At 40.5% G+C, this 22,091-nt stretch overlaps 2 protein-coding genes across 2 annotated transcripts in view; one reads left to right on the top strand and one right to left on the bottom strand.

Moving 5' to 3' along the window:
- Positions 1-495: 495 nt before the first annotated feature.
- DNA2 (DNA replication helicase/nuclease 2) lies at positions 496-21,158 on the bottom strand. The gene is made up of 21 exons (XM_053983618.1): positions 21,079-21,158; positions 20,172-20,351; positions 19,585-19,768; positions 18,112-18,257; positions 16,516-16,641; positions 15,480-15,699; positions 13,679-13,796; positions 13,221-13,386; positions 11,817-12,011; positions 11,402-11,632; positions 10,330-10,446; positions 10,117-10,226; positions 8,938-9,047; positions 7,765-7,989; positions 6,486-6,679; positions 6,293-6,382; positions 6,008-6,200; positions 3,367-3,456; positions 2,589-2,771; positions 2,323-2,469; positions 496-1,716 (listed from the first exon to the last, which is right to left on the bottom strand). The coding sequence occupies exons 1-21, from the start codon at positions 21,087-21,089 to the stop codon at positions 1,660-1,662; spliced, it is 3,093 nt and encodes a 1,030-aa protein (XP_053839593.1). The 5' UTR covers positions 21,090-21,158; the 3' UTR covers positions 496-1,659.
- Positions 21,159-21,401: 243 nt separating this feature from the next.
- The window catches only part of TET1 (tet methylcytosine dioxygenase 1), a 96,863-nt gene continuing 96,173 nt past the window's right edge, over positions 21,402-22,091 (top strand). The window contains exon 1 of the mRNA XM_053984213.1: positions 21,402-21,723. The gene's annotated coding sequence lies outside the window, so the exon portion shown is untranslated. The remainder of the gene's footprint in view (positions 21,724-22,091) is intronic.

Here is a 22,091-nt window from a genome sequence, read left to right as displayed (position 1 = left end):
TGTTTGAGACTACCAGAGCAAAATGTGGTTTCATCTGTAGACTCAGGACCTGCTGCTCAGTGTAATTTTTACCACAAGGAAAGATGCATTTTTTAAGTGGATAAGGAAATGTTCTTGTGTTTGTTTCTCATGCAACTTCATGATGGGATGGCAATACCCTTAATTTATTTATTAAGTTTTTAATAGCATGCAAACCATTTCCTGGATAAGCATTGCTTGGTCTGAGAAAACAGATTAGCAAAATCTTAAGAGCTTTCTACGCACAGATCCTAAACACAGAAAGAAAATATCTTCTAAAAAAGTATTCTGATGTCACTACTATAATAAAGAGTATATTTTACCCTATTTTTTCATCTTATGAAAGACCCAGAGCTCAGGCACAGTTGATGAAGCATGTATTTTCACCTGAAAAAGGAGGATATCCTGTCAACTTTTCAATTATTGTTGTACTGTTTTTCTTTGTATAAAGCAAAGTATTAACAAAGGATAAACAACTTTAACGAAACCAACAGCAAACTTTTATTACTTCAAACATTATAAAAAGTTAGGGAGCAGTTTAAAAGAGTGAAAATGCCCACATTTAACAAGTTTGTCTGCAACTGTATGCACACAGCTACTTGACATTGATCCAAGAGAAAACAAATGCTAATGATTCTGAAAAATCAAAAAAAAAAGATGTTTCCACCAGCAGCCTTGGAAAGAAACTTCTCAGTCTCTTTGGACTAGAATATGAGGTAGCACAAAGAAACTAGCAGAGATATCTCAAGTAAAAGGTGTTTTCTGTTGTTTATATGCCATCATCTTTAAAAAAATAGAACCTGAGCATGTAAGCTTCTTAGGCAGCAAGCTGCATGTCTAGTTTTGTTTCCTGGGAAATTTTTGTTTTGAAGACTACAGATCAGATAAACTGAAAACAAGAGTTCTACTGTGAAGCATTTCACTTCAGATTGATCTGCTGAACACATAAATTAGTAGCAGGGGATTAAGTGAATCAGCATCACATTTCTCCCTGAGGTATGCAAAATCAAGAGATTAGAAATGTCATCAAGGGATCTTCACATGAGAGATTAATTACATTATGTATATAAATATAAAAGACTTCAGCATTTTTAAAAGCAGGAGTAGACTTCAAAGGACAATGTGAGGTTTTGAAGAAGAGGAAGAAGTTTTTTCTATTTTTTTTTCCCCAAACAGCACAACACAGCACCTTAATTAGGAATTCTAACAAATGGAATTACTGTATGTAAACTATGTTTTCAAGTTTTTAAAACCAAATTGAGTCCAGAAAACTGTGACTCAGTACAACACTGGTTTACACTCCCTTCCTCTTCAAGTGCTTCCCCACTCACTTCTGCAGGTGACTGTTCATCAAGGTAACAGAGAATATAGCAATATCCAGTAGTGGAAGGATCAGAGTGCTTCATATTTCTGGTTTGTCACAAGTAAGCTGAGTGCTTTAGTTCTGTAGCCATCAGCTTTTTCAAGAAATGTCTGTTATTCTACTGAAAGGAAACTTCCAAATAATTGAATGCTTTCTATTTTGACTGCCTACAGACCCAACAGTGCACATCAGGACTGATAGCCCAATTACCAGTTATTTACATTAAACAACAGCAGAAGAGGAGATACAAAGGCCTGCAAAACTTTTCATCTTCACACTCATAAGATGTTACACTTGTGGATACTTTCATGAGCCCCAGCTGGAAGATTCAAGATGTAGCAAGTTAAGGAAGCATTTTAACAACATTTTGCTTTCACAAAACCTGATTGAATATGCATTGGTGTTTGCAAAGAAAGCAGCTAACACGGTTCTTTTCTGTTTAAATAGGAGATGGAAACAGCAATAGCTAAAGCTTATTCAGTACAATGCCAGAGAGGAAAAAAAAAAATTACCAAATCATCTGAAAGTGACACTATTTTCCTTTCCACCAAGATTATTCATGAAGCAGATGTGTTGAGTGGAAGAAAGCAATCACACTGATGTTAAGATGCCAAGAAACTCGAAATGATCACAGGAAAAAAATGCAAAAGCATTAAAAATTAAAAATTCAGGCCTCAAAATCAAAAAATTATGTCCAAGTTGTCTTGCAAGTCAGCATTGACTTTTTCTGCTGTCGAAGACAGAGAAGGTTCTAAACCCATCCACTAGCTGTATCTCAAGCACACTTCTGGCAAATCTAATCAGCACATTTTGTGCTGTGCTGCCAATCACTGTTAAAAGTATAACCTAAATAATCAAAGATCTTCCCATTCTTACCTCAAATCTCAGTAAGCCAATCCTACCTCTCCCCTTTCCCAAACTAGCATGGAGAAAAAGGATATCATTGCTTGGGACTGCAAATGGCAGAGGAGCTTCTCCAGGGGAGGATAGCAGCACAGGGATGGAACACAGCCCACCATGACCAGCTTGTGCTTGGCTCTGGTGATAGCAACATTCAGGCGGCGCCAGTCCTTCAGCAGGGTGCCAAGCTGGAAAAGAAATGTCACTTGCTTTTATTTTTCCTACTTAATGGACACAAACCACTCATCTTCAAAATGCATCTAAACTACTAAAATTGACCGGAACAAAGTTAAAATGACCCACTTACATTTTCATCTATACTGTTCCTAACAAAAGACACAATTATGATACTTTTGTCTCTTCCTTGGTATTTGTCAACCGTGTTAACTTCCACTCTGTTCTCCTTCCATTTTGCCATCAAATCAGTGATTGTTTTTAACTGATGTCTGTAGGGTGATATAATGCCAATGTCTGAGGGCTTACAGCCAGCCTGAGTGAAGAAGAAAATGGATAAAAAGTCTGTCACTGCAGTGGGCTTGGGAAACTCGGTACAGTCAGAAGGATTCTTCTAATTAAGTTTTTTTATGAACAGTGCTGCAAGATATTGTATCTAAACTAATGGAACTGTAGGTGTAACTAGTATTAACTAAAGGAGATAGAAAACATCAGTTACTGCAAACTCCCAAGCTTTGTCTTAACTTGGCACAAAGACAGATATCCTTGAAATCCTCATTTTTCTTTCTCCTTTAAACTGCAAGGTGAACACTCAAGAGCTCCTGGTCTGCATTTCTGGATGAAATAAGGAACAAAGGCAAATCCTCTCCCCTCCCTCCAAAGAAAGCCCTCATGTCTTAAAAGAATTTGGCATCCAGCTTTTGTTTTTTGCATCTCAGATGCAAGCAGGCAAAGGACAGGGAAGGGAATGCAGACCTCAGGCTCCCCACTACACAGACATGAAGGCAATCTTCAATTTATCCTTAAGATTATCCCCAAGAGAGCTACCCAATACATACAGTCACCACTACTAAAGCAATGTAAAAATATTAAAGGTCTCCCTCCAACCCATGTAATAAAGTAAAAGATACCTTAATAAATAAGGATGTGAGGAAAAGCACTATTTTAGCTTCTGTCACATTGCTTATGCCACCTTTTTCTGCATGTTCTGGTGCTGGGACCTTTAAAAATACAAACAGAAAATAATGACTTGTGCTGTCTGTAAAGGGGTACTGTGTCCTGTCCCTAAATCACTGAGTCATATGTAGATTTATACTAACGGTATTAATTGAAGAAATAAAGTTAAATGCTAAATTTTACTAAACAGAAGAGCCTGTACTGTAAACTAACTTCAGAATACTGCATTTGCAAAACAAATTGGAACAATCCCCAAAATTAGTTTCTAGCACTAGCTTGTCACCTTAAGAAACTGCCAAAGCTTAATCCTTTACAGTTCAGCATTATACATCATAAATCAAAAAACCCAAAAATGGACATTTTCCTGCTGATAAGGTAAGATAGCAAATTATATTTTACATGGGACTTTTGCTTTAACACTCTCCATACAGCATTATTTACAGTGAATTTTCTTCATTCCATGGCATAAACGATAGTTGTTTTTGAATGTTTGAAAGCCTACGTTTACAGCTACAGCAAGAACTATCCAAAATGGTAGTATTAAATTGTACATAAACTCCCAACCTTTAAATAAAGGATTCACTGACTTGACCATTTCTTAACTATTATCTCCCATTCTCAGGAACCTCAGGATGTAAAATCTTGTCGTTGTAGTGTCGCAGTTTTGTTATTTTTTTCTCTTTGCTTGACTCCTGCCTTCTCTAAAGTTGAAGTAGCACCAATAGCAATGAAAGTGTGTTTGGAAGCCTCCAAACCCCATGTGCTCAAGTTCTCTTAAAGCAGAAGAGCACTGTTTTACTGCACAGTTAATTTCTGCCCACACTGGCATTAGTGGAGCTAAAAACTACACAAAAATAATTTCAGGAAAGAAGTTCTGAAAACTGTGTCATGCTTATGGGAACACATGCTTACATTTGTATTTCTCCTCTTCCCGTAGGACACCAGCAGAACCACCAACAAAAACAACTTGGGCCAAGAAACTCTCAGGAGACTTGCCCTAAATCAAGGATGTCATTTTTCAAACTGCCAGCCCCAAGCTGTCAGAGAAGTGCAGAATGACACAGGGGTTGGCAGCAAAGAAACAAACAGATTTCCCACTGCTGTCACAAACTTGTTGCATTGTTAAGCAGAAAACAATAGAGGCTTTTTCTTCATCTTTTTAAAAGCCAGCATAATAAATGTAAGCTTCCTGGTGGTGTCATGGTGTTTTTTCCTCTTCCTTCTCTCTCTGTTTGTATCCCTCCCTGCCAAGTCTACTTCTTCATAAGCATTTCATGGTTACACTATAAACAATACAGGGGGGAAAAACCTACTAAGAACTCAAAGGAAATAAAAGCTGGTTTTGTTTGTTGTCATGTTCAGTGGGGTTTTCTGCATTTCTCCCTTCATGACTGCCACAATACATGGAGTTCTGACAAGAAGTCCAAAGGAGAAATGACATTATAGCCTCATGTCTCAACAAATCTACAATATTTTGGAAATAAAAACTTTCCTCCTGGCTCCATGAAGAGGACAGCTGTCTTACACATGAGATGGGTTTTCTAGGGAAAAAAAAATGGAACAGAAACTCTACTTTTTTCATTAGCAATTTTGCTATGATTACTAGATAAACAGTATTTCAGCCAGATTCTTATTAATAGGCCTCTTCCCTGGGACCAACTGTCTGCTTTCCTGGGAAAGGAACTGCAGCTGTCAAGGCATTCCTGGAAAATGTCTCTGTTTAGTTTAGACATTTTTAGAAATTTCTCTAAGTCATCAAAAGTACACACTGCTTGTTTTTAGGTCATTGAAGAGATTCTATCAGAACTGTTGGAAAAAAACACAAATCCTGTACAATGTCAAAGAGAGCATAGGAACACTGGTGAGTTCTCACCAGGGTTAGCATAAAAGATCATCACTTGATATAATTATTGGCAAAACACAGTATTAATAGGAATCAACACAAAACCTTGTAAGGAGAAAGAAAGACTCAAATCATAATCCAATCACCAATTACAGTGACAGTTATTAGAGACCACAAACAGTTACTAATTTATTAATATTTTCCCCCATGCATTTAAACTCTTCCTCATTTTTCCCCCAAGTCAGTTTCTTTGCAGAATTTTTATCCACACTAGACTTTTACTTTCCCAGCAAAATTTTGGGTCTCCATGAAAGGGCACACCTAAACCAATTTATTCATCCCTTACACTTCAATGTATAGAATGTCTGCAAAATGCCACAGAGAATTGCAGTTATTGCTGCCGCTGGCACACAGCTTTGCCACCACTGACCCTCAGCCCATGGAAACAAGGCCATTCCCTGGTTGCAAGGACATCCAGTACAGCTACACACTTTGAATAGGAAGAACAAAGGTTGAAGTCCATTCAATATTTTCTGAAATAGTATCTAAATTCAAGTTTTCAGCTGTTCTCAGATGCCATGTTTCCAGCAGCAGCTGTACCACCCCTGCTCAGCTCTGCCAACAATGCCAACGACGTTTCTGTGCGCTGCACATTTCATATGATCCTGGAAAAACACTTCCTGGAGTTCCCTGCTTTACCCGACCTAAGCTGAAGGAAGTTTGACATGTTCAAAGAGCATAATGAACTTTACCTTCTCTGTGTTCAGAAAACACACAGGTGTGTCTGGATCAAGGACTTCTTTCAGCCATGTCTTTGAAGCATCCCCAAAGTCCAGTTTCAGTTTCTTTAGGTTGGGCAAGTTAACAGTGGCATTTGACACCTTCTCCGAGCCACATTCCAATTTGCCTTCATATACCAGCATATTACTCAATGACATAATCTTACTAAATATTTAAAAAACAAGAAAAGGCATAAAAATCTCACCATTTCAATCCCACATCAAGAACACATTTTAATAAATAAACGTTGAAAGTACCTATTCATTCTGTATTGCACAGTTAATTGGACAACAGCATTCTGGTTTTGTTCCAGCCTTTTAAATAAGCTTTCACTCATGCCAAGATCTCTGTTACAACACAAAAACAAAAATCAAAATGCGTCAATCGGAACACTGCAAGAGCCTTCCCATAATCTGTGACTAGCAATTGTCCAGCAGCATTTCATCTTACCTTGCTTCAGCATTCAGCACAAGTGGAGGCAGCTGCTGGTGATCCCCCACCAGCACAAACCTTTTGGAGCAGAACAGGGGGCCCAGGCAGACGAGCTGGCTGATTTGAGAAGCTTCATCCACAATACAGAAGTCAAATTGCTTCTGAACGAAGATGGGGTGATTTACTCCCATGCAAGACGTTGCTACCACTGGCTGAAAATTGAGACACACTTCAAGGACAAGGTACATTTTATATCCTTTAGCACTATATTTTCCATATTAAAAGAAAAAATATTGCCCATTAAACTGAACTAAACTGTAAAATCACATAAATCAAATTATTAATCCTTGAAATCAGACCAGCATCACTTAGACATATATTGGCCTGACATATTCTTATATCAATTGCAAGTGACAAGAGACAAACAAAACCAGCTTTGGAGCAGACTGTAGCAAACTTGCTCCTGTCATGTGTTCAGAGTGATGCCAGGTTCTATTAATGGAGGGTGCTGAAATGACTACTGTGAAAAATCAGGTGGTTTGGGTTTTTTCTTTTTCAATACTGAAGAGAAGAAAAAACAACAACAGAAGCACAGTTCTTCCCTGTGCTTCCACTGCAATCCAAAATGACCAAAATAAGAAATGCTAAGTCATTCCCCTTATGACTTCAGTCATTCCCCTGCAATACTTATCAATAAAAAGTAAATGGCAGCTTTTGTGAAGTTGGCATTTACTCCAACTACCATCAAACTTTATTCTTCCAGTGAATTTAATTTAAAGCTGCCACTGACTCATATGACCCAGCTCCCATTATGGTTTGTATTAACATTCATACAGACAGCATTAATCTTTCAATCAAAAATAAGGGCTTGGCCAGGTCAGCTCCACAGCATTCCACTTCCTCTTCCCCATCTGCTGATTGTACTAATGGCACAAGGAGCACCAGTGGGAGGGAGAAGGGACAAACAGCAGCAGAATGTAAATAATGCTAAAGGAGGCTGCAATAGCCCATTCCCAAGACCTCAGATAAAAGCACTGGAGTCTTTGGGGCTTATTACTTACAATGATGAGTTACTTTGTGTGGACATAAACAAGCTTCTCAACTTGCAGACTTAATGTAGGTCATTAGTGGCTATAAAGAAATTGAAACAATGCAGAGGCTGAGTATCTCTTTCAGCTCAGATTTCTTGCAGCAGTACACACCCTTGGGATGGGATCCTTCTCTGCAGCATCCAAACAAAATTCTAATGTCATTATCTTTAATAATTTGAAGGCCTAGCAAAAAGCATTTTTCTCACCTGACTATTATAGAGCTCTTCCAAATCTACTACAGACTTAATGGATCTGGACCTGCAGATTTCTTCTTCTGTATATTTCCGAATATCTGGATGAACCTTCTGAGCTTGCCCCAAGCGCAAGAAACCAACTTTGAATTTGGCCAGCTTCAGCAGGACATTGTCCACAGCCGTGTGTGTAAAACTGGTCAGAAGGACACTGAAGCCACAAGCAGAAAGAATTCTCACCTAACGAGTGGCAAAGGGAAAGAAAAGGACAAGCTGTTAAGGAGAAGCAGAAAAGGATTCATCTGCAAGAATCAACAATCCCAGGTTTGCTAAGGTGAAAAACTCAAGGGGTTTTGGAGGGAGCCAATAATAAGCATGGCTGGCATCACTCTCCCAGGCCAGACGTGTCAGTTGGCCACTGACAATGTGGGCAACAGCCCCAAGGGTTCCCATGGCCAGCAGGCTCACAACACTGCTCAAACAGTGAGAGCCAAGAACCTGGATGTGCACTCCCAAGGAACTGCACTCCTAAGATCCCCACTGTAAGAATAAGCCATTCCCACAGCACTGCTCTCCATGGCAATTCAGTCACTGGAGATTCAGGGAAATGGGCTGATCTGAAGATAGCAGCAGCTGTCTGCTCTCCAGCCTCCTCTTTCCTCACGAGCTGATGGCAACTGGAAGCAGGATAATACTGCTCTTTTCATGAAAACCTCACTCAGCCCACAGCCTGAATCCAGTATGCTCCTACAGTCCTTTCCTGGGGAAAAGAGAACCACCAACTGGAGATGGTAGCAGACTGCACAAGGATTCAGCCCCACAGGTTCATACAATTTACAGTGGACAAGTTACTGGCTGCTCAAAGGAGTCCCTCTTTTGAGCTATAACTCAGGATTTGAAGACTTGCTGATATTTGGAGCCAGAGAATTTTAACACTACAGCATCACAGAAATGATTAAATACCACACTTCAATCTCCTCCCTCCTACATACATTCCTACAGAAGCAATAGACCATCCACAAAATCCAATTTTAGTTCTACCAAATATAGGTTAAGCAAAAAGAAGTGTGTTTTCATCCTTGAAATTATACAGATACTGTTAGATTAAGTAATGACACTACACAGTTGGTTTAATTTTATCCTCTAAATCTCACCAAAAAAATTAAACAGCAAGGTACATGATCTTACTAGAGCACATATTGTGGTCGTTTTTCCTGTTCCAGGCATACCCACAATAAGTGTGTAGTCTTTTGAAAGTAGCACTTGTTTCATTGCCTGTTTCTGAGGCTTATTTAGACCTTTCAGAAGAAAAAGCAAAATTAAATTACTACACTTCATCACAATTGTAATAATTACTAAAGTCACAGCAAAACTGTAGTTTCCTCCTTCACTAAAGCCCTTAATGGAGATAAGAACTGAGCAAAGTCTGTAGGTTCTAATGAAGATATGACATTAAACATAATACTTAAGTAGTAGAAGTTCTGCACTATGGTCCTAGAAATAAGTCACTGAAGACATTTTTATTTTTAGACCTTTTGTGACTTCTTTTTTCTAATATTTTAATTGGCCACCTCCATATATTGTGTCTGGGCATTTGTGTTTGATCACGTTCACATCCAAACACACAGCTCACAGCAAGGGCTGATGAGCTGCACATACAGCAGCATGTTGTTGAGAACAAACATTACAGCAGAGGCTGGTTTGCCCCAGTCTGATGCAAACAGGCAGCATGCTTCAGCTATTTGGACTAAGCAAAGCTCAAGCAAAATAAGACTTCAAACTGAGTTTTGATAAAAAATTCAATTAGCTCTAAGACAACTCAGTTAAATCTATGTTTTCACAGACAACCCTGCCAGAGAACAAGGAAATATTTCCACCAAATACAAGATACTGCCTCATACCTAAACAAGTTTTGTTTTTAAGTAAGTGCCACAAAGCATGATACCATAGAGCTGTCAACAAGTAAGAAAGAGTGATTGATTACACAAGTGAATGTTTCCACCAAAGCCCATCTCCCTCCTCTCCCTCAAGGTCAGCTTCCTCCATCCCAAGAGCTGTCTCTGTCCATTCCTTCTGTAAAGGTTACAGAGGCAATAACATGAGCCTCTGTCTGCAACTGCACGCTGCAGCCTCTAGCAAAAGTAAAATAAAGCTGTGAACAAGGATCTGATCAGGTCTTCCTGTGATTAAACGAGTCTTCAGCTACTCAGAAGACATGTGAGGCAAGAACTTGGTTTTAATTTTTAAGCTGAGAACTATCACAGGACCCCAAAGTAGGAAAAACTCCTTATATTTATAGCATGATAAATACTTTGGCTGTAGAGACATACTACTACGCAGAGTATTTTGGGGAAAGTCACTTTGTACCCTTTAAAATATTTGCAACAGTTTCCTTTGCTTCAGGAGGAAGGACAGAACTCAGGTGCTGAATAAAACATGGTTTCTGGAAGTCAATTATCAAGTTGCGGAGCCTTTCACTGCGGATAAAAATAAGACAAAACTGAGTTCAAATAAGAGTTACCATTTGAGAAACTTCATCTGAAAATATTGAAAGTGTGAAATTAATTTGATTTTTCATACCTGACTGGGCAATCTTTCATCAATTTAGAAAGATTTTTAAAAGGGACTCCTGTACCAACATCTCCTTCATCATGATCCAACCTAAATACAGTGTTCTTGGAGAGATTTGACAAATTCCTGAAGGATGACAAGAACATGGATAAAATAATTTTGTTGATTAAAGATTTATTACTACATATTAAATGGTATCTTCCAAAGATCCCAGAGTGAATCAACAGCTAATTGAAATTCAGTATTAACTGATCTAAAGAAAGCATGATCCCAATGAGGGATAATAAAACATAAGCCAAATTTAAAGACAATAAAGGCTGAACAATGCAAGTCACTATTAACACAGTAATCACTGTATCCATATAGATTCATGCTAGAGATGTAAGTAAATAGAGTTAAAATGTGCTTTTATTCAAACAACCTGGTTAAATAGACAGGCATACATACTGGCCAAATACTGGCAGTTTCAATCAAGGCAAGAGAATTTCTGAAGGGTACTACTCCAAAGCCAGTGATGCCTTGTGAAGGCTGGCCTAGAACAGAGACTAGATGGAGCTAAAGAATAAAGTAGGGCTTTATTTAAAGGCCTCAATGGATCCACCTTGGGCAGCAAAAGAGCCCAGCCAGGGCTGCACCCAAGATGAACCAAAATGGTCCCAAAATGCACACCCAGTCATGGGGTCTCTCACTTTGATCAGTTCTGCTCCATTTGCACCTTGGAGTTCATTGTCCAATTACAGCTTCAGGTTATGAAATCACATCCTGCTTGTTTTTCTCTCCTCAGTCCACGTTATTTATGCTCTTGGGCCTGAGATTTGGATCATTTGTCCTTGGTCCCCAGCTGGAGAAGGAATTGTTTTGTCTCCCTACTCTGTGAAGAGAGCTCACCATCCCATAATGTGAAGCCCAGACCCATACACTAAAGCAGCACAGAATCTGAAAAACAAAAAAGCTAAAACCTGAGGCATCACCAGTAGGAAGAGTCAGGACATGTCACAGCTTTCTGGACACCTAGCAGCACCCTTCCTCAAGGCAGTGCCAAAGTGTTTGCAAACAGATACGTTTCCTTTTATCCTATTACCTGCCCAACAAACAGGAGACTTTTGTTCCACTGATTTCTCTAACATAGCCAGTAGCCAAACCAAGTAAACCCTTTTCCTCTCCACTCACAACCACTCGATCACCAACCAACAGGTTTGTCCCAGGTATGGCACCATTTCTACGCTGGAAAAAATGTAGATACTGTCCCTCAGAAACTTCATGGACTTCATCAACTCTGATCATGTTTCCAACACAATCTCCAGCCTTCTCTCTGAAGGTATTAAAAAAAGATATATTTTAATATTAAGATCCTCTCTGTAAGAGAACTATTAAGAAAAAAAACCCACAAGTTAAAAAAACGTACCACCCACAACCAGCCATCAAAACCAAAATACAAAACAAACAAAAGGAAGGAAGGAAGCATCGTTGGCATGAGTTTAGAAATTAAACCTTACCTTTCCAAAGAAGGTGACATCCATATATTTTTATATCCCTTTTTATGCTCTCCACTTTGCAGCTCCAAGGTTAACATCAGATACCAGAGGCTGAAATACTCCAAGTGGGAGGGTTTCAGGTGCTGGGTCTCTCTGTCAATGACAGGCACCAAAGCAGGAGGAAAGGCCACACTTTCCATCTTCTGCTCCACAGCTCTAGGGACAGAACCAGCCACAGGAAAGGCTCAGCCTGCATCCTTTTTCACCTGCAAGTCCCTATGTACATAACAACAATCCAAGTATCTACTGTAACATACCAGACAGATTAATTTATTATTACTTGAATTAAGTAGAATCTGTACCCTTTGTTCAGATGCATAACCTTGTAGGAGTAACTTCACATCATCTCTAAGATTTTGAAGGGCAGGAAGTTAATCAAAGACCAAATAAAGGCGTTTCAAAGACAGTAACATGTACCTTTATGGAGTCTACCTTTTACTCCTTTTATTGTAACATACAAATACTATTTTGATATCTAGCTAAGCAATGGGGATTTAATAGTTAATACACAAGCAAACTTCAAGTCAACTTATTCCAAAACTAAGTATCAATAGATATTATACCAAATCATGTATACAGCCACAGAGAGAAATACTTACTTATTCAGAAGTAAATAGCTATCCAGCTATAATCCTGCTGCTGCAACAATTGAATATTAGCAGCAGGACTTCACAGAAACATATCATGTATCCCCACAAAGCTCCCTCAACATACACTTTTACCCCTACAATTTTAAAAACAATCAGGCATTCTACTTCCACAAGACTACCCCAAAGGCTCTCCTTTTCTAACAAACCTCATTTAATCTCTTCCACATACAATTTTGGCTGGTTTTTGTGCAGCATAGAGACTAAAACTTTTAACAGCTGTTAAAACAATTCAATAACTTTGTGTGAATTTTTATCGAGTATTTGCTCACTACTTCTGTTGACCAGGAGATGCAATAACACTTCAGCAGAGAAGTATCAATGTAGTACTTGTGTCATACCTTACAGGGAAAAAAATCTTCTACAGAATGAACCTGAAAAAGTGGTTCTCCAGCCAGAACTCAGGCCCAAAGACTGCCTTTTTCAGAGAGCTGCAAGAATATAGCTTTTTAAACAGATCTGTTACTGTCGTCAAGTATTTTGTTGAGACTTATCTCAGATTTTGTCTTGCAGAAAGTGTACCTGAGTAAACACATTAAATCTTTGTGAAATCAGGAGCTGAATTATAAAAGTTATAGAGAAATCTGTGGAAGATTCTTTTGGGGTGGAAAAGTCTTCAATATATACAAAACTGTCAACCACAAAAATGAAATTATTATATCAGAAGATACAATTATTCAATCTCATTTAAAAACATTAGTCAGACTTTTTTTTTTACCTGCTGTATAGAAAGCAGTTGTGCATTTGGGAGCAATATTTACATGTTTGACTGTCATCAATCACAGGAGGCAAAGCAGCAAGCTGTGAATTCTGCCTTCCCACATCAGATTTATAGGTACTGTGTGTTAAGTAGAAGGCCACATGATTTCTTAACTTCATTAATTCTGTCAAGAAAAGGATAAACTAAGCAGATGTTTTTGCTTGGAACAATTTTACCTCAAAACTAATTAGCTATCAACTTTTTAGTCAACTAAGAACCAATTCTTCACAAAGAGCAAAGTCCTCGTGCCGTATTAATAAAACAACTGAATTTTTAACATAAGCTTAGTAACATTATAACAAGTGAAGCATCCCCAAATACAGCTATTTCCATAAGAGTAAACTTTACAGTTATAAAGAAAGATTTCAGTCATGTTTAAGAGAATTATGGTTTCCAGAGAAGGGGAACAACTTTACCTCTTCGGTCCATGCGAGCTGCAGAAACGGGATACATTGTACCAGTTTTCAGGTAAAGAAGAAATCCAGCTTCAGGATCTACTCTCCGCTCTAAATTCAACAACGTGTACAGAATAACCTGCAAACACACATAAATACATATATACATACTGGAATACATATTATTCCAGTTTAGTTGTTGTGGTTTAAACCCAAGCAGCAACCAAGTACCACACAGCTGCTCACTCACTTCCCCATCCTTGCTGAGGGTTGAAATAAAGACAGTTTTCTAGAGAAAAGAAAAGCCACACATGCAAGCAAAGCAAAATAAGGAATTAATTCATGGCTTCCCGTGGTTGGGCAGGTGTTCAACCACCCCCAGGAGAGCAGGGCCCCACCACGTGGAATGGTGCCCTGGGAAGGCAAAACTCCATCACTCCAAATGTCCTCCTTTCCCCCACTTTATATACTGAGCATGATGCCATTGGTCTGGAACATCCTTTGGATATTCCTTTTATTCTCTGTCCTGGCTGTGTCCCCTCACCCCCAGCCTGGGCCTGGGGGGAGCAGCAAAGGCCTTGGCTCTGTGTGAGCCCTGCTCAGCAACAACACCAACATCTCTGTGTTATCAACCTGTGCTCAGCAACAACAGCAACATCTGTGTTATCAACCTGTGCTCAGCAACAACACCAACATCTCTGTGTTATCAACCTGTGCTCAGCAACAACACCAACATCTCTGTGTTACCAACCTGTGCTCAGCAACAACACCAACATCTCTGTGTTATCAGCCTGTGCTCAGCAACAACAGCAACATCTCTGTGTTATCAACCTGTGCTCAGCAACAACACCAACATCTCTGTGTTATCAACCTGTGCTCAGCAACAACACCAACATCTCTGTGTTATCAACCTGTGCTCAGCAACAACACCAACATCTCTGTGTTATCAACCTGTGCTCAGCAACAACACCAACATCTCTGTGTTATCAACCTGTGCTCAGCAACAACAGCAACATCTCTGTGTTATCAACCTGTGCTCAGCAACAACAGCAACATCTCTGTGTTATCAACCTGTGCTCAGCAACACCACCAACATCTCTGTGTTATCAACCTGTGCTCAGCAACAACAGCAACATCTCTGTGTTATCAGCCTGTGCTCAGCAACAACAGCAACATCTCTGTGTTATCAACCTGTGCTCAGCAACAACAGCATCTCTGTGTTATCAACCTGTGCTCAGCACAAACCCAAAACAAGGCCCACATTTACTTACTGTGAAGAAGACTATTGCTAACCCCAGTCAAAACCAGCACAGCATTAAAACCACAACACATTCTAAACTGTATTTAGTTCTTCCACAATTTATATGGCTAAACAGCCATTATTATCACAAGTCTTCTAGAAGCTCTAAGTAGTAAGAACTTCACCAAAGATTTATATTAAAAGGCATCTTTAAAACCTTATATCAAGGCTGCTATCTCTCTAAATCAGGCCAGCTATATGGAAATATGTATAACCCTAGTTCCTGAAACAGTTTGCTTCAACCTCATATTTGAATGGAGTAAGAAGAGACTAAAGAACAGGTATTTCAGGATAAAACCCATAGGTGTGCTTGAAGGTGGTAAATGTATATACTTCTTACTACAAAGTTCACTTTAATTTTATACCAGCAGCTTTGGGCACGCCAGGATGAGCCATCCATGAATTTAAATTATACCACGTACAAAGAGTTTCATACTCATAAGAGAAAATAGATCACCTAACAAAAAAAGTACACACAGCCATTGAACAGTGACAGTGAAATTAGACATTTGGTGCTTGTACCTGACTTCTGTGCTCTATGGAGTTTGATTCCTTGCCAGACTTGAGCTCTAAAGGCATTATCCGAGACTGTACTCCAGAATGGCAATGGATTTTCACCCTGGCTGTAACATCAATCTTTCCCTTCAACCCAAACCTGGGAGACCAGATAGTCTCTTCAATGTCCAGGATATCTACAACTTCTATCTTAGAAGACACATCTTCTGTTTTTCCACCATTTGACCTAGGAAGAGAATTAAGCCAGAAGTTAACAATATTAATTATTAATATTTAAACATTAAAATGCGTGGAACTAAATATATAATATTTCTGCATTACAAGTGGCCTTTAGACACTAACTTTAGAAATAAAATGCATTGAGTGTCACTCAAACTAATCTTCCCATTAACAGAGGAAGCAACATATCAGAAACTAACTTCAGTCAGTTTTGCTATTCACCTAAATTTCAAAGTTCAAAATGAGACTTTAAACTGTTTTTAATAGTTTTTGGTCTTTTCTCAATAACCACACTCTATGCTACACTTGACAGTAGCATACAGGTTTTACTCAGATCTGCCATTTCACTGAACCTTTAACACCCTGTGGTTATTACAATCAATAGCAAGAAGCTACAGACAAGAAGAGCTCTGCAGCAGTTGAGTAAAATCACCATTTCACCAAAGAAATCATTTATATGTCAAGAACTCCATTTGATTAATAGTTTCACGTTCTGATTTGTAGTCTTGCTCATACCTACAGTAACTCCTAGTTTAGTCAGCAGCTCAAATAGCCTTGCTCTTCTGCTCACTAAAAGCTCTGGTTTGTACCTGCTCACAAGGATTTTAAGATTTTGAAGTCAGTTCACCCTCAGGCTTCATGTCTTGCCCAGTACTCACAGTGGCAGCTAAAGATGCAGCACAAGGTCAGCTCTACGGTCACTGAGGCCGTGAACTAGCTCCACATCACCCAACAGACGTGCATAAGAAGTTCTAAAAATTTCAAGTGAACTAAACAAGATATACAACATAGAATGCTTCAAAATTTAATTCTGGCTTCTTACAGTTTTAGTTGCATTTTGTTTTGGTTTGCTGGATTGTGCATGAAGTCTTCCGCCCACTTAAAAAATGATGGCAAATATTCTTCTACTTCTTGCATTATTTGTGCTTGTTTCAGATTTAAGAGATACCTAAAAAAAACCCAAAACATGCACATTAAGGAAACAAAGTATTAAATCTGCTGCTGGTACTAAAGAGATTTGCCTCGAGTAGCAACAAGATCATTGGAAGTAACTGTCAAGTTTTTATAAATATCTATAAACTGCAGATAACAACAGGTGCATAGAGGTTCAACTCAATTCCTAAAACTATTAGCTGAACATCTATTACAAGAGATATACTACACCAGAATATCCACTTCTGATGTAACCTTTGAAACAACAGGTACAGCACACTGAGAGCATCAGCATGGCAGATGTGATGAAACAAAACAAACAGTTTGAGTGCAGGAAAGGAGTACCAGACTCATGCATTTAAAAATGGCTATTCCTACAATTCATGCAACATTGAAAAAAAAAAAATTAGAAGACCATTTGCTTTTAGTCTGGATATCCTCATCTGCTCCTTACAGGCATTTTGACAGAACATGACACAGAATCTAATTGTGTGGCATTAGATAATTCAGTGCTGGCAAACACTGGAAACAATGTCATTATTCTACAGCAACAGAGAAATACAAATGGATTTTGCACAAAAAGGTTCACAGGAGTGCAAATGACCACAGGCAGCAGACTTATGCAACTCATTTTTCCACACCAATAAACAGTAGCCTACATATGCAAAAAGGAATTGCATATTAACAGTTTCATGGAGGCCCAGAGGGACATAAAGGCCTTTAAGTAATCTTAGCAGCCACAATTCAAAATATTATCTTCATAACAGAACTAAAAGTAATAAGTCTTGCCACTACAACTTTAACTTCTGACTCATCTGGGGCCAACAGATACTGATGTTGCCCAACATACAATTTAAAACAGTCTATATATAATGATTTTTAATATACATGAGTAGAATTGTATTTTAATAAAGCCTGCAGTAACATGTTAAAACTGACAGCCATTCATCTTCCCACTTTCTGAGGGAAATACTAAGCATTGCCTAGCATTTCTATCAGCTTTGCTGAGAAAATAAGTTAAAGGTCTTCTAACAGCTGAGACTTTAAGTAACCTGATAAAGATAGGAAATTAACAGACATTCAGTTCTTCATCAGTCACAAGGTCCTAGGCTCATTGCTGAGGATCATAATTAACTATTTGTCCCATTAAAATCAGCTTTGGGAGATGCCTGGAAATCTAATGTTACAGACACAAACGCTGCAACCTGCTTGGCCTAAAAGTAAAAAAAAACCCTGCCACATACAGTTACTCCAAAAGACTAGCTCAGATATATAGAAGTAGCTCAGCAGGGAAGGCAAATAAAATTAAACTATCAAAAGGGGAATTATCTTACTAAAAGACCCCCTATTTCCATTAAGCAAAGCAATGTGGCAGAATACTCTCCCGATACCAGTGCTACATTTTTTAAGGTACAGCTTAATCTGCTAGTTCTAAGTGTTCCTGCCCTGTCTTCCAAACATAAAAGGCAGCTGTAATGCTACTTACATTTCTTTGAGGTACTTTTGTCCATACACAATTTTATTTGCTAGTTCTCGCACCTTTTCTTGTGTCAAGTTATTGGTTACTGATTGCTGGAAGATGTCATGAAGAATTGTCCCAACGAGCATTTGGTGTGAACCCGACTCGGAGCCCTGCAACAGATGTCGTCATACTTGAAGATTTACGCCCATTTCATGCCAACCTCTCTGCAAAATTTCTGGGTTTTATTTGCTGCACATCAAGGCCTGCACTTGTTTAACTACAAGATCGTGACAGCTTTCACCTCACTAATGGTTATCTAGTCAAACCTGCCTGTGAGAGCAGCTGAATTGAAGTGGGTCTCACCTCTTGCTTTATTCCAACCCTGACAACGTCAGGACACAATCTCTGTGTGACTGGCAGGTGAGAAACAAAGGCACAGAATAAAATAAAACTCTGAGAAAGTTTTGCCTGCGGGCATTTCCTAATGCAAACACGTACCTTTACAATCTTACACAGACTTCTTGCATGAAGCAGTTTCCTGTCCGTTAACAGCTCACAGCAAAATCATTCCATGTATCACCAACATGGCTCAGTAACCCATCAGCAGGGCTGGGCTCTGGAGACTCACAAGAACTGAAAGTGGTAGTAAACGACCTTTACACGAGTCACCACCAAACAGCTGGAAACCTAAACACTGTGGTTTTATGGATCTCTTACAGACCAGCGGATTGCACTCGCAACAGGTGGATGGTGTTATCCCAGTCAGGACCCTGCGCATTGTCTCAACAATTATTTTATAATTACTTACTCCTCTAATAAAAGGTTGAAGACCATTTTATAGTCTTAATCTCCTGTACTTAATTTTCTTGTTCCAGTCACAGGTTCCCAGCCAGGCTGTTTACCACTCCATTAACATTTCCTTATTCAATTGGATTTATATTCCTATCATGTCTGGAAGTTTTCATCAGCTGAAACTGGCAGCTGTTGCTTCTCTGTTTATCAGCATATTTCTCATGTATCAGCAAGGACACTACCACGAGACACTTCTCCTCTTTCCAAGACTGAGCAGCTGGATTCAGACTCCAGAGTTAGCCCACACCAATTATTAACTGAATTAGCTAAATTTTTCAGAAGCTGTTACCTTGGCCAAGTGTGGTTATATTTTCATATGGATGGCAAGAGGCATATCCCTCACAAAGGATTCATATCCACACAAAAAATGTGGCAAGAGATTATCAAAAAAATTATCAGAATTGTAAGTGGAAAGCCCAGTTCTTTAGCCCAGTAGCTGTTTTAAGAGTACTGCATTATTTCAGGCGCAAGTCTCAAGAAAACAAGAGAAGTTCAACCAGAGACAGTTCCCACCCCGAATTATTCTGTGTCGTAAACATTGTGAATTGCTAATAGTGACATTTTTATCAGCCAGATTTAACACTGAGCTAGGCCACCAGTGCCAGTGGAACAGTAACTCACTGACAGTGTGGGATTAACACTCACCCTGAAGCGTTCACTCAGCACTGCCCTCCTCATGCAGCGGATACTGCTGGAGATGGTGGTGCCCGAGAGCAGCAGGTCTGGGTACAGGACCAGGAATCCACTCTGGGCATCGATGACCCAGGTGCCAGAGCTGCACTCCCCTTCCAAATGAACAATGTCCCCTGGAACCACCGGGACAGACTCCCTGCACGGGAATACACCCACACAACCAGCGTTTGCAAAGGACAGACACAGTGTATAAGAAATAACACATTAACAGAGCAGATTCAACATTCTTTGAAATGCTGGGTTGGGTTCTTCTAAGAAGTTGACCTAAAAAGTCCTGAAAGTGAATAAAGGCATTTTTACAATGCCAAAACTGCAAGGTAGCAATGCCCACTCAACACACACTACCTGACATCAGGTCTCTCAAGATGACATCCGTTGTGCTAGCATACTGATAACATCACATTAAACAAACGTTCTTTCAGGATCCCGTATCACTTTTAAGGCTGTAAAACTCAACTCACAGACAACACAAACAAAACTGAGTTAATAATCCAATATTTCATTCTCTTTTCAAACATCTACGTATCAGTGTGGATTACCAGCCACTCCTAAGGATGCACAGTTCTGTATCTTCCAGTGAGGGGGAGGCTGTAATTGTCAAGTGTTTCTCAGGGTCACTTCCATTTCTCTGTATTACGCTGACCTCCAGCACACGGTATCTGTTGTTCAGCCCATTCTTCAGGATCTTATCAGGTGAGTCAGACACTTTCTTCTGAAAACTGAAGGACAGCTAATTACAAAGAATACTGTACTGTTTGGAAACAGCCGACCTACATACAAAAAGACGGAAAGCTTCAACCATAAACCAAATTTTACTCCCCTTCAATTTGTGTTGGTTTGTGGTTTTTTTTTTTAGTTCTGTAAAGGTAGAGTGTAGGAAATCTCTATAAATATTAAGCAACTTGCTATTTATTACAGTTAGTGCTTCATTTTTGTGCCCACATGTCCATAAGCACTAGTAAACTCATTACAGCTGTACTGCAAACCCTGTGCTTGCGAGAAAGCTTGTATCTCCCCGCACGCATGAGCTCCCACAGCCACACGAACACCTCGAACACGGAGCAGCAAGCTTTTACCCATGACCTGTTTAGAAAACTGACATTCAAGGTTCGGTTTCCAATGGCCAAACCGTGAGACAGAGCGGCCAAACCCGCCGCTCTCCCGTCACCGAGCGATGCCCGGGGGAGCTGCGGGGCGGGCGGGGCAGAGCCCACGCCGGGGCCCCGCAGGCCGCCGTGCCCAGCGCGAACACCCTCGGCAGCGGCGGGCTCCCCTCACCGGTTATCCCGGCAGCCCCGAGCGCTTCCCACTCCGAGGAACGCCGGTGCCGCCCGTCAGCCCTCAGAACCCCATCCCGCCTTCCCGCGGCCGGAGCCGGGAGAGGTTTGGAAGTTCAAACCTCCCGCGCTCTCCGCCCAGCTGTGGCTCCCCGCACTCGGCCGCTACCTCTGGGCCATGGGCAGGTCCCGTGCGGCGCTCGGCTCGGCTCGGCTCGGCTGGGCTCGGCTGGGCTCGGCTCGGTTCGGCTCGGCTCGGCTCGGCCCGCGCGCAGCGCACCCAGCGCGGCTCCCTGAGCCCCGCGCCCCAGGCGCTCCCGCAGCGCTGCCGCGCGCTCCGCCAGCCCCGCCCAGCGCGCCCCGCGCGGCCAATGGGAGGCGGCGGAGGGGGCGGCTCCCGCGCGCGCGAGCTGAAGGCGCGAAGCGGCTCCTCGCGCCGCAGGCTCGCGGAGGGGCGGGGCCCGCCCCGTGAGGGGCGCTGAGGGCCGCGAGGCGCAACCGCGTCGCTCTCAGCCGTGCCCGCTCTTAATTTCCACTTCGTCAAGTGCTGCTCCCCGCCCCGGCCCCACTTCCGTTATTAGGGCCGTGGTACAGGGTAATGTTAGACGTGCCTTCCGCTCCCGATTCCCTTACGGGCCAATCTGAGCCCGAGAGTCCAGCCTTTCCCCTCAGAAAGATGTGTGGTCGCTGGCTTTCTGAGATGGTACTGAAGTTTCAGATACGCAGGTTTCACACTGCTGCAGAAAGGACGGTTTTGGCCCATGGTTAGACGTCCCAACAGAAGGATCAAGTTCAAATTGACAAATTTTAAAAGGTGAGAACATTCTTAGGTTAGCCCTTTCAGTTTTATTTGGGATAGTCCTGAAATATATGCAGTAAACTGCATTAATGCTGCTTCCCACTGCAACATTATTCTCTAAGAGAAGCTTAATTACCATTTAATAGTTCTTTGTTGGTACTATTAAATGCAGTCATAATGTGGTGTGATACTGAGATTACATAAATGTTTGAACACTTGCTAAACCTTTGTGCTGCCTATACATCTCCCATACACCAGAAAGTAAATATTTCAACAGAATAGGTACATGAAGTACAAAATATGCTTGAAATATCTTTTTCAAGTTATCTAACATGCAATCAGTCTGGGGAATCTCTAGGGAGAAAGCTGGACACAAGCGTTCT

This window comes from Vidua macroura, chromosome 8 (assembly GCF_024509145.1).
Source record: "Vidua macroura isolate BioBank_ID:100142 chromosome 8, ASM2450914v1, whole genome shotgun sequence".
Classification (NCBI taxonomy): domain Eukaryota; kingdom Metazoa; phylum Chordata; class Aves; order Passeriformes; family Viduidae; genus Vidua; species Vidua macroura.
Note: the sequence above shows the minus strand (reverse complement) of the source record. Positions and strands in the feature narration are given on the sequence as shown.

Excerpts from the sequence above, each read along its gene's own strand:
- DNA2 (XM_053983618.1), bottom strand. Across the intron at positions 18,258-19,584 it reads TGCTGAGTGAACGCTTCAGG|GGCTCCGAGTCGGGTTCACA; the intron begins GTGAGTGTTAAT and ends CATCTGTTGCAG. Across the intron at positions 2,772-3,366 it reads TCACATCCTTATTTATTAAG|GCTGGCTGTAAGCCCTCAGA; the intron begins GTATCTTTTACT and ends TTCTTCACTCAG.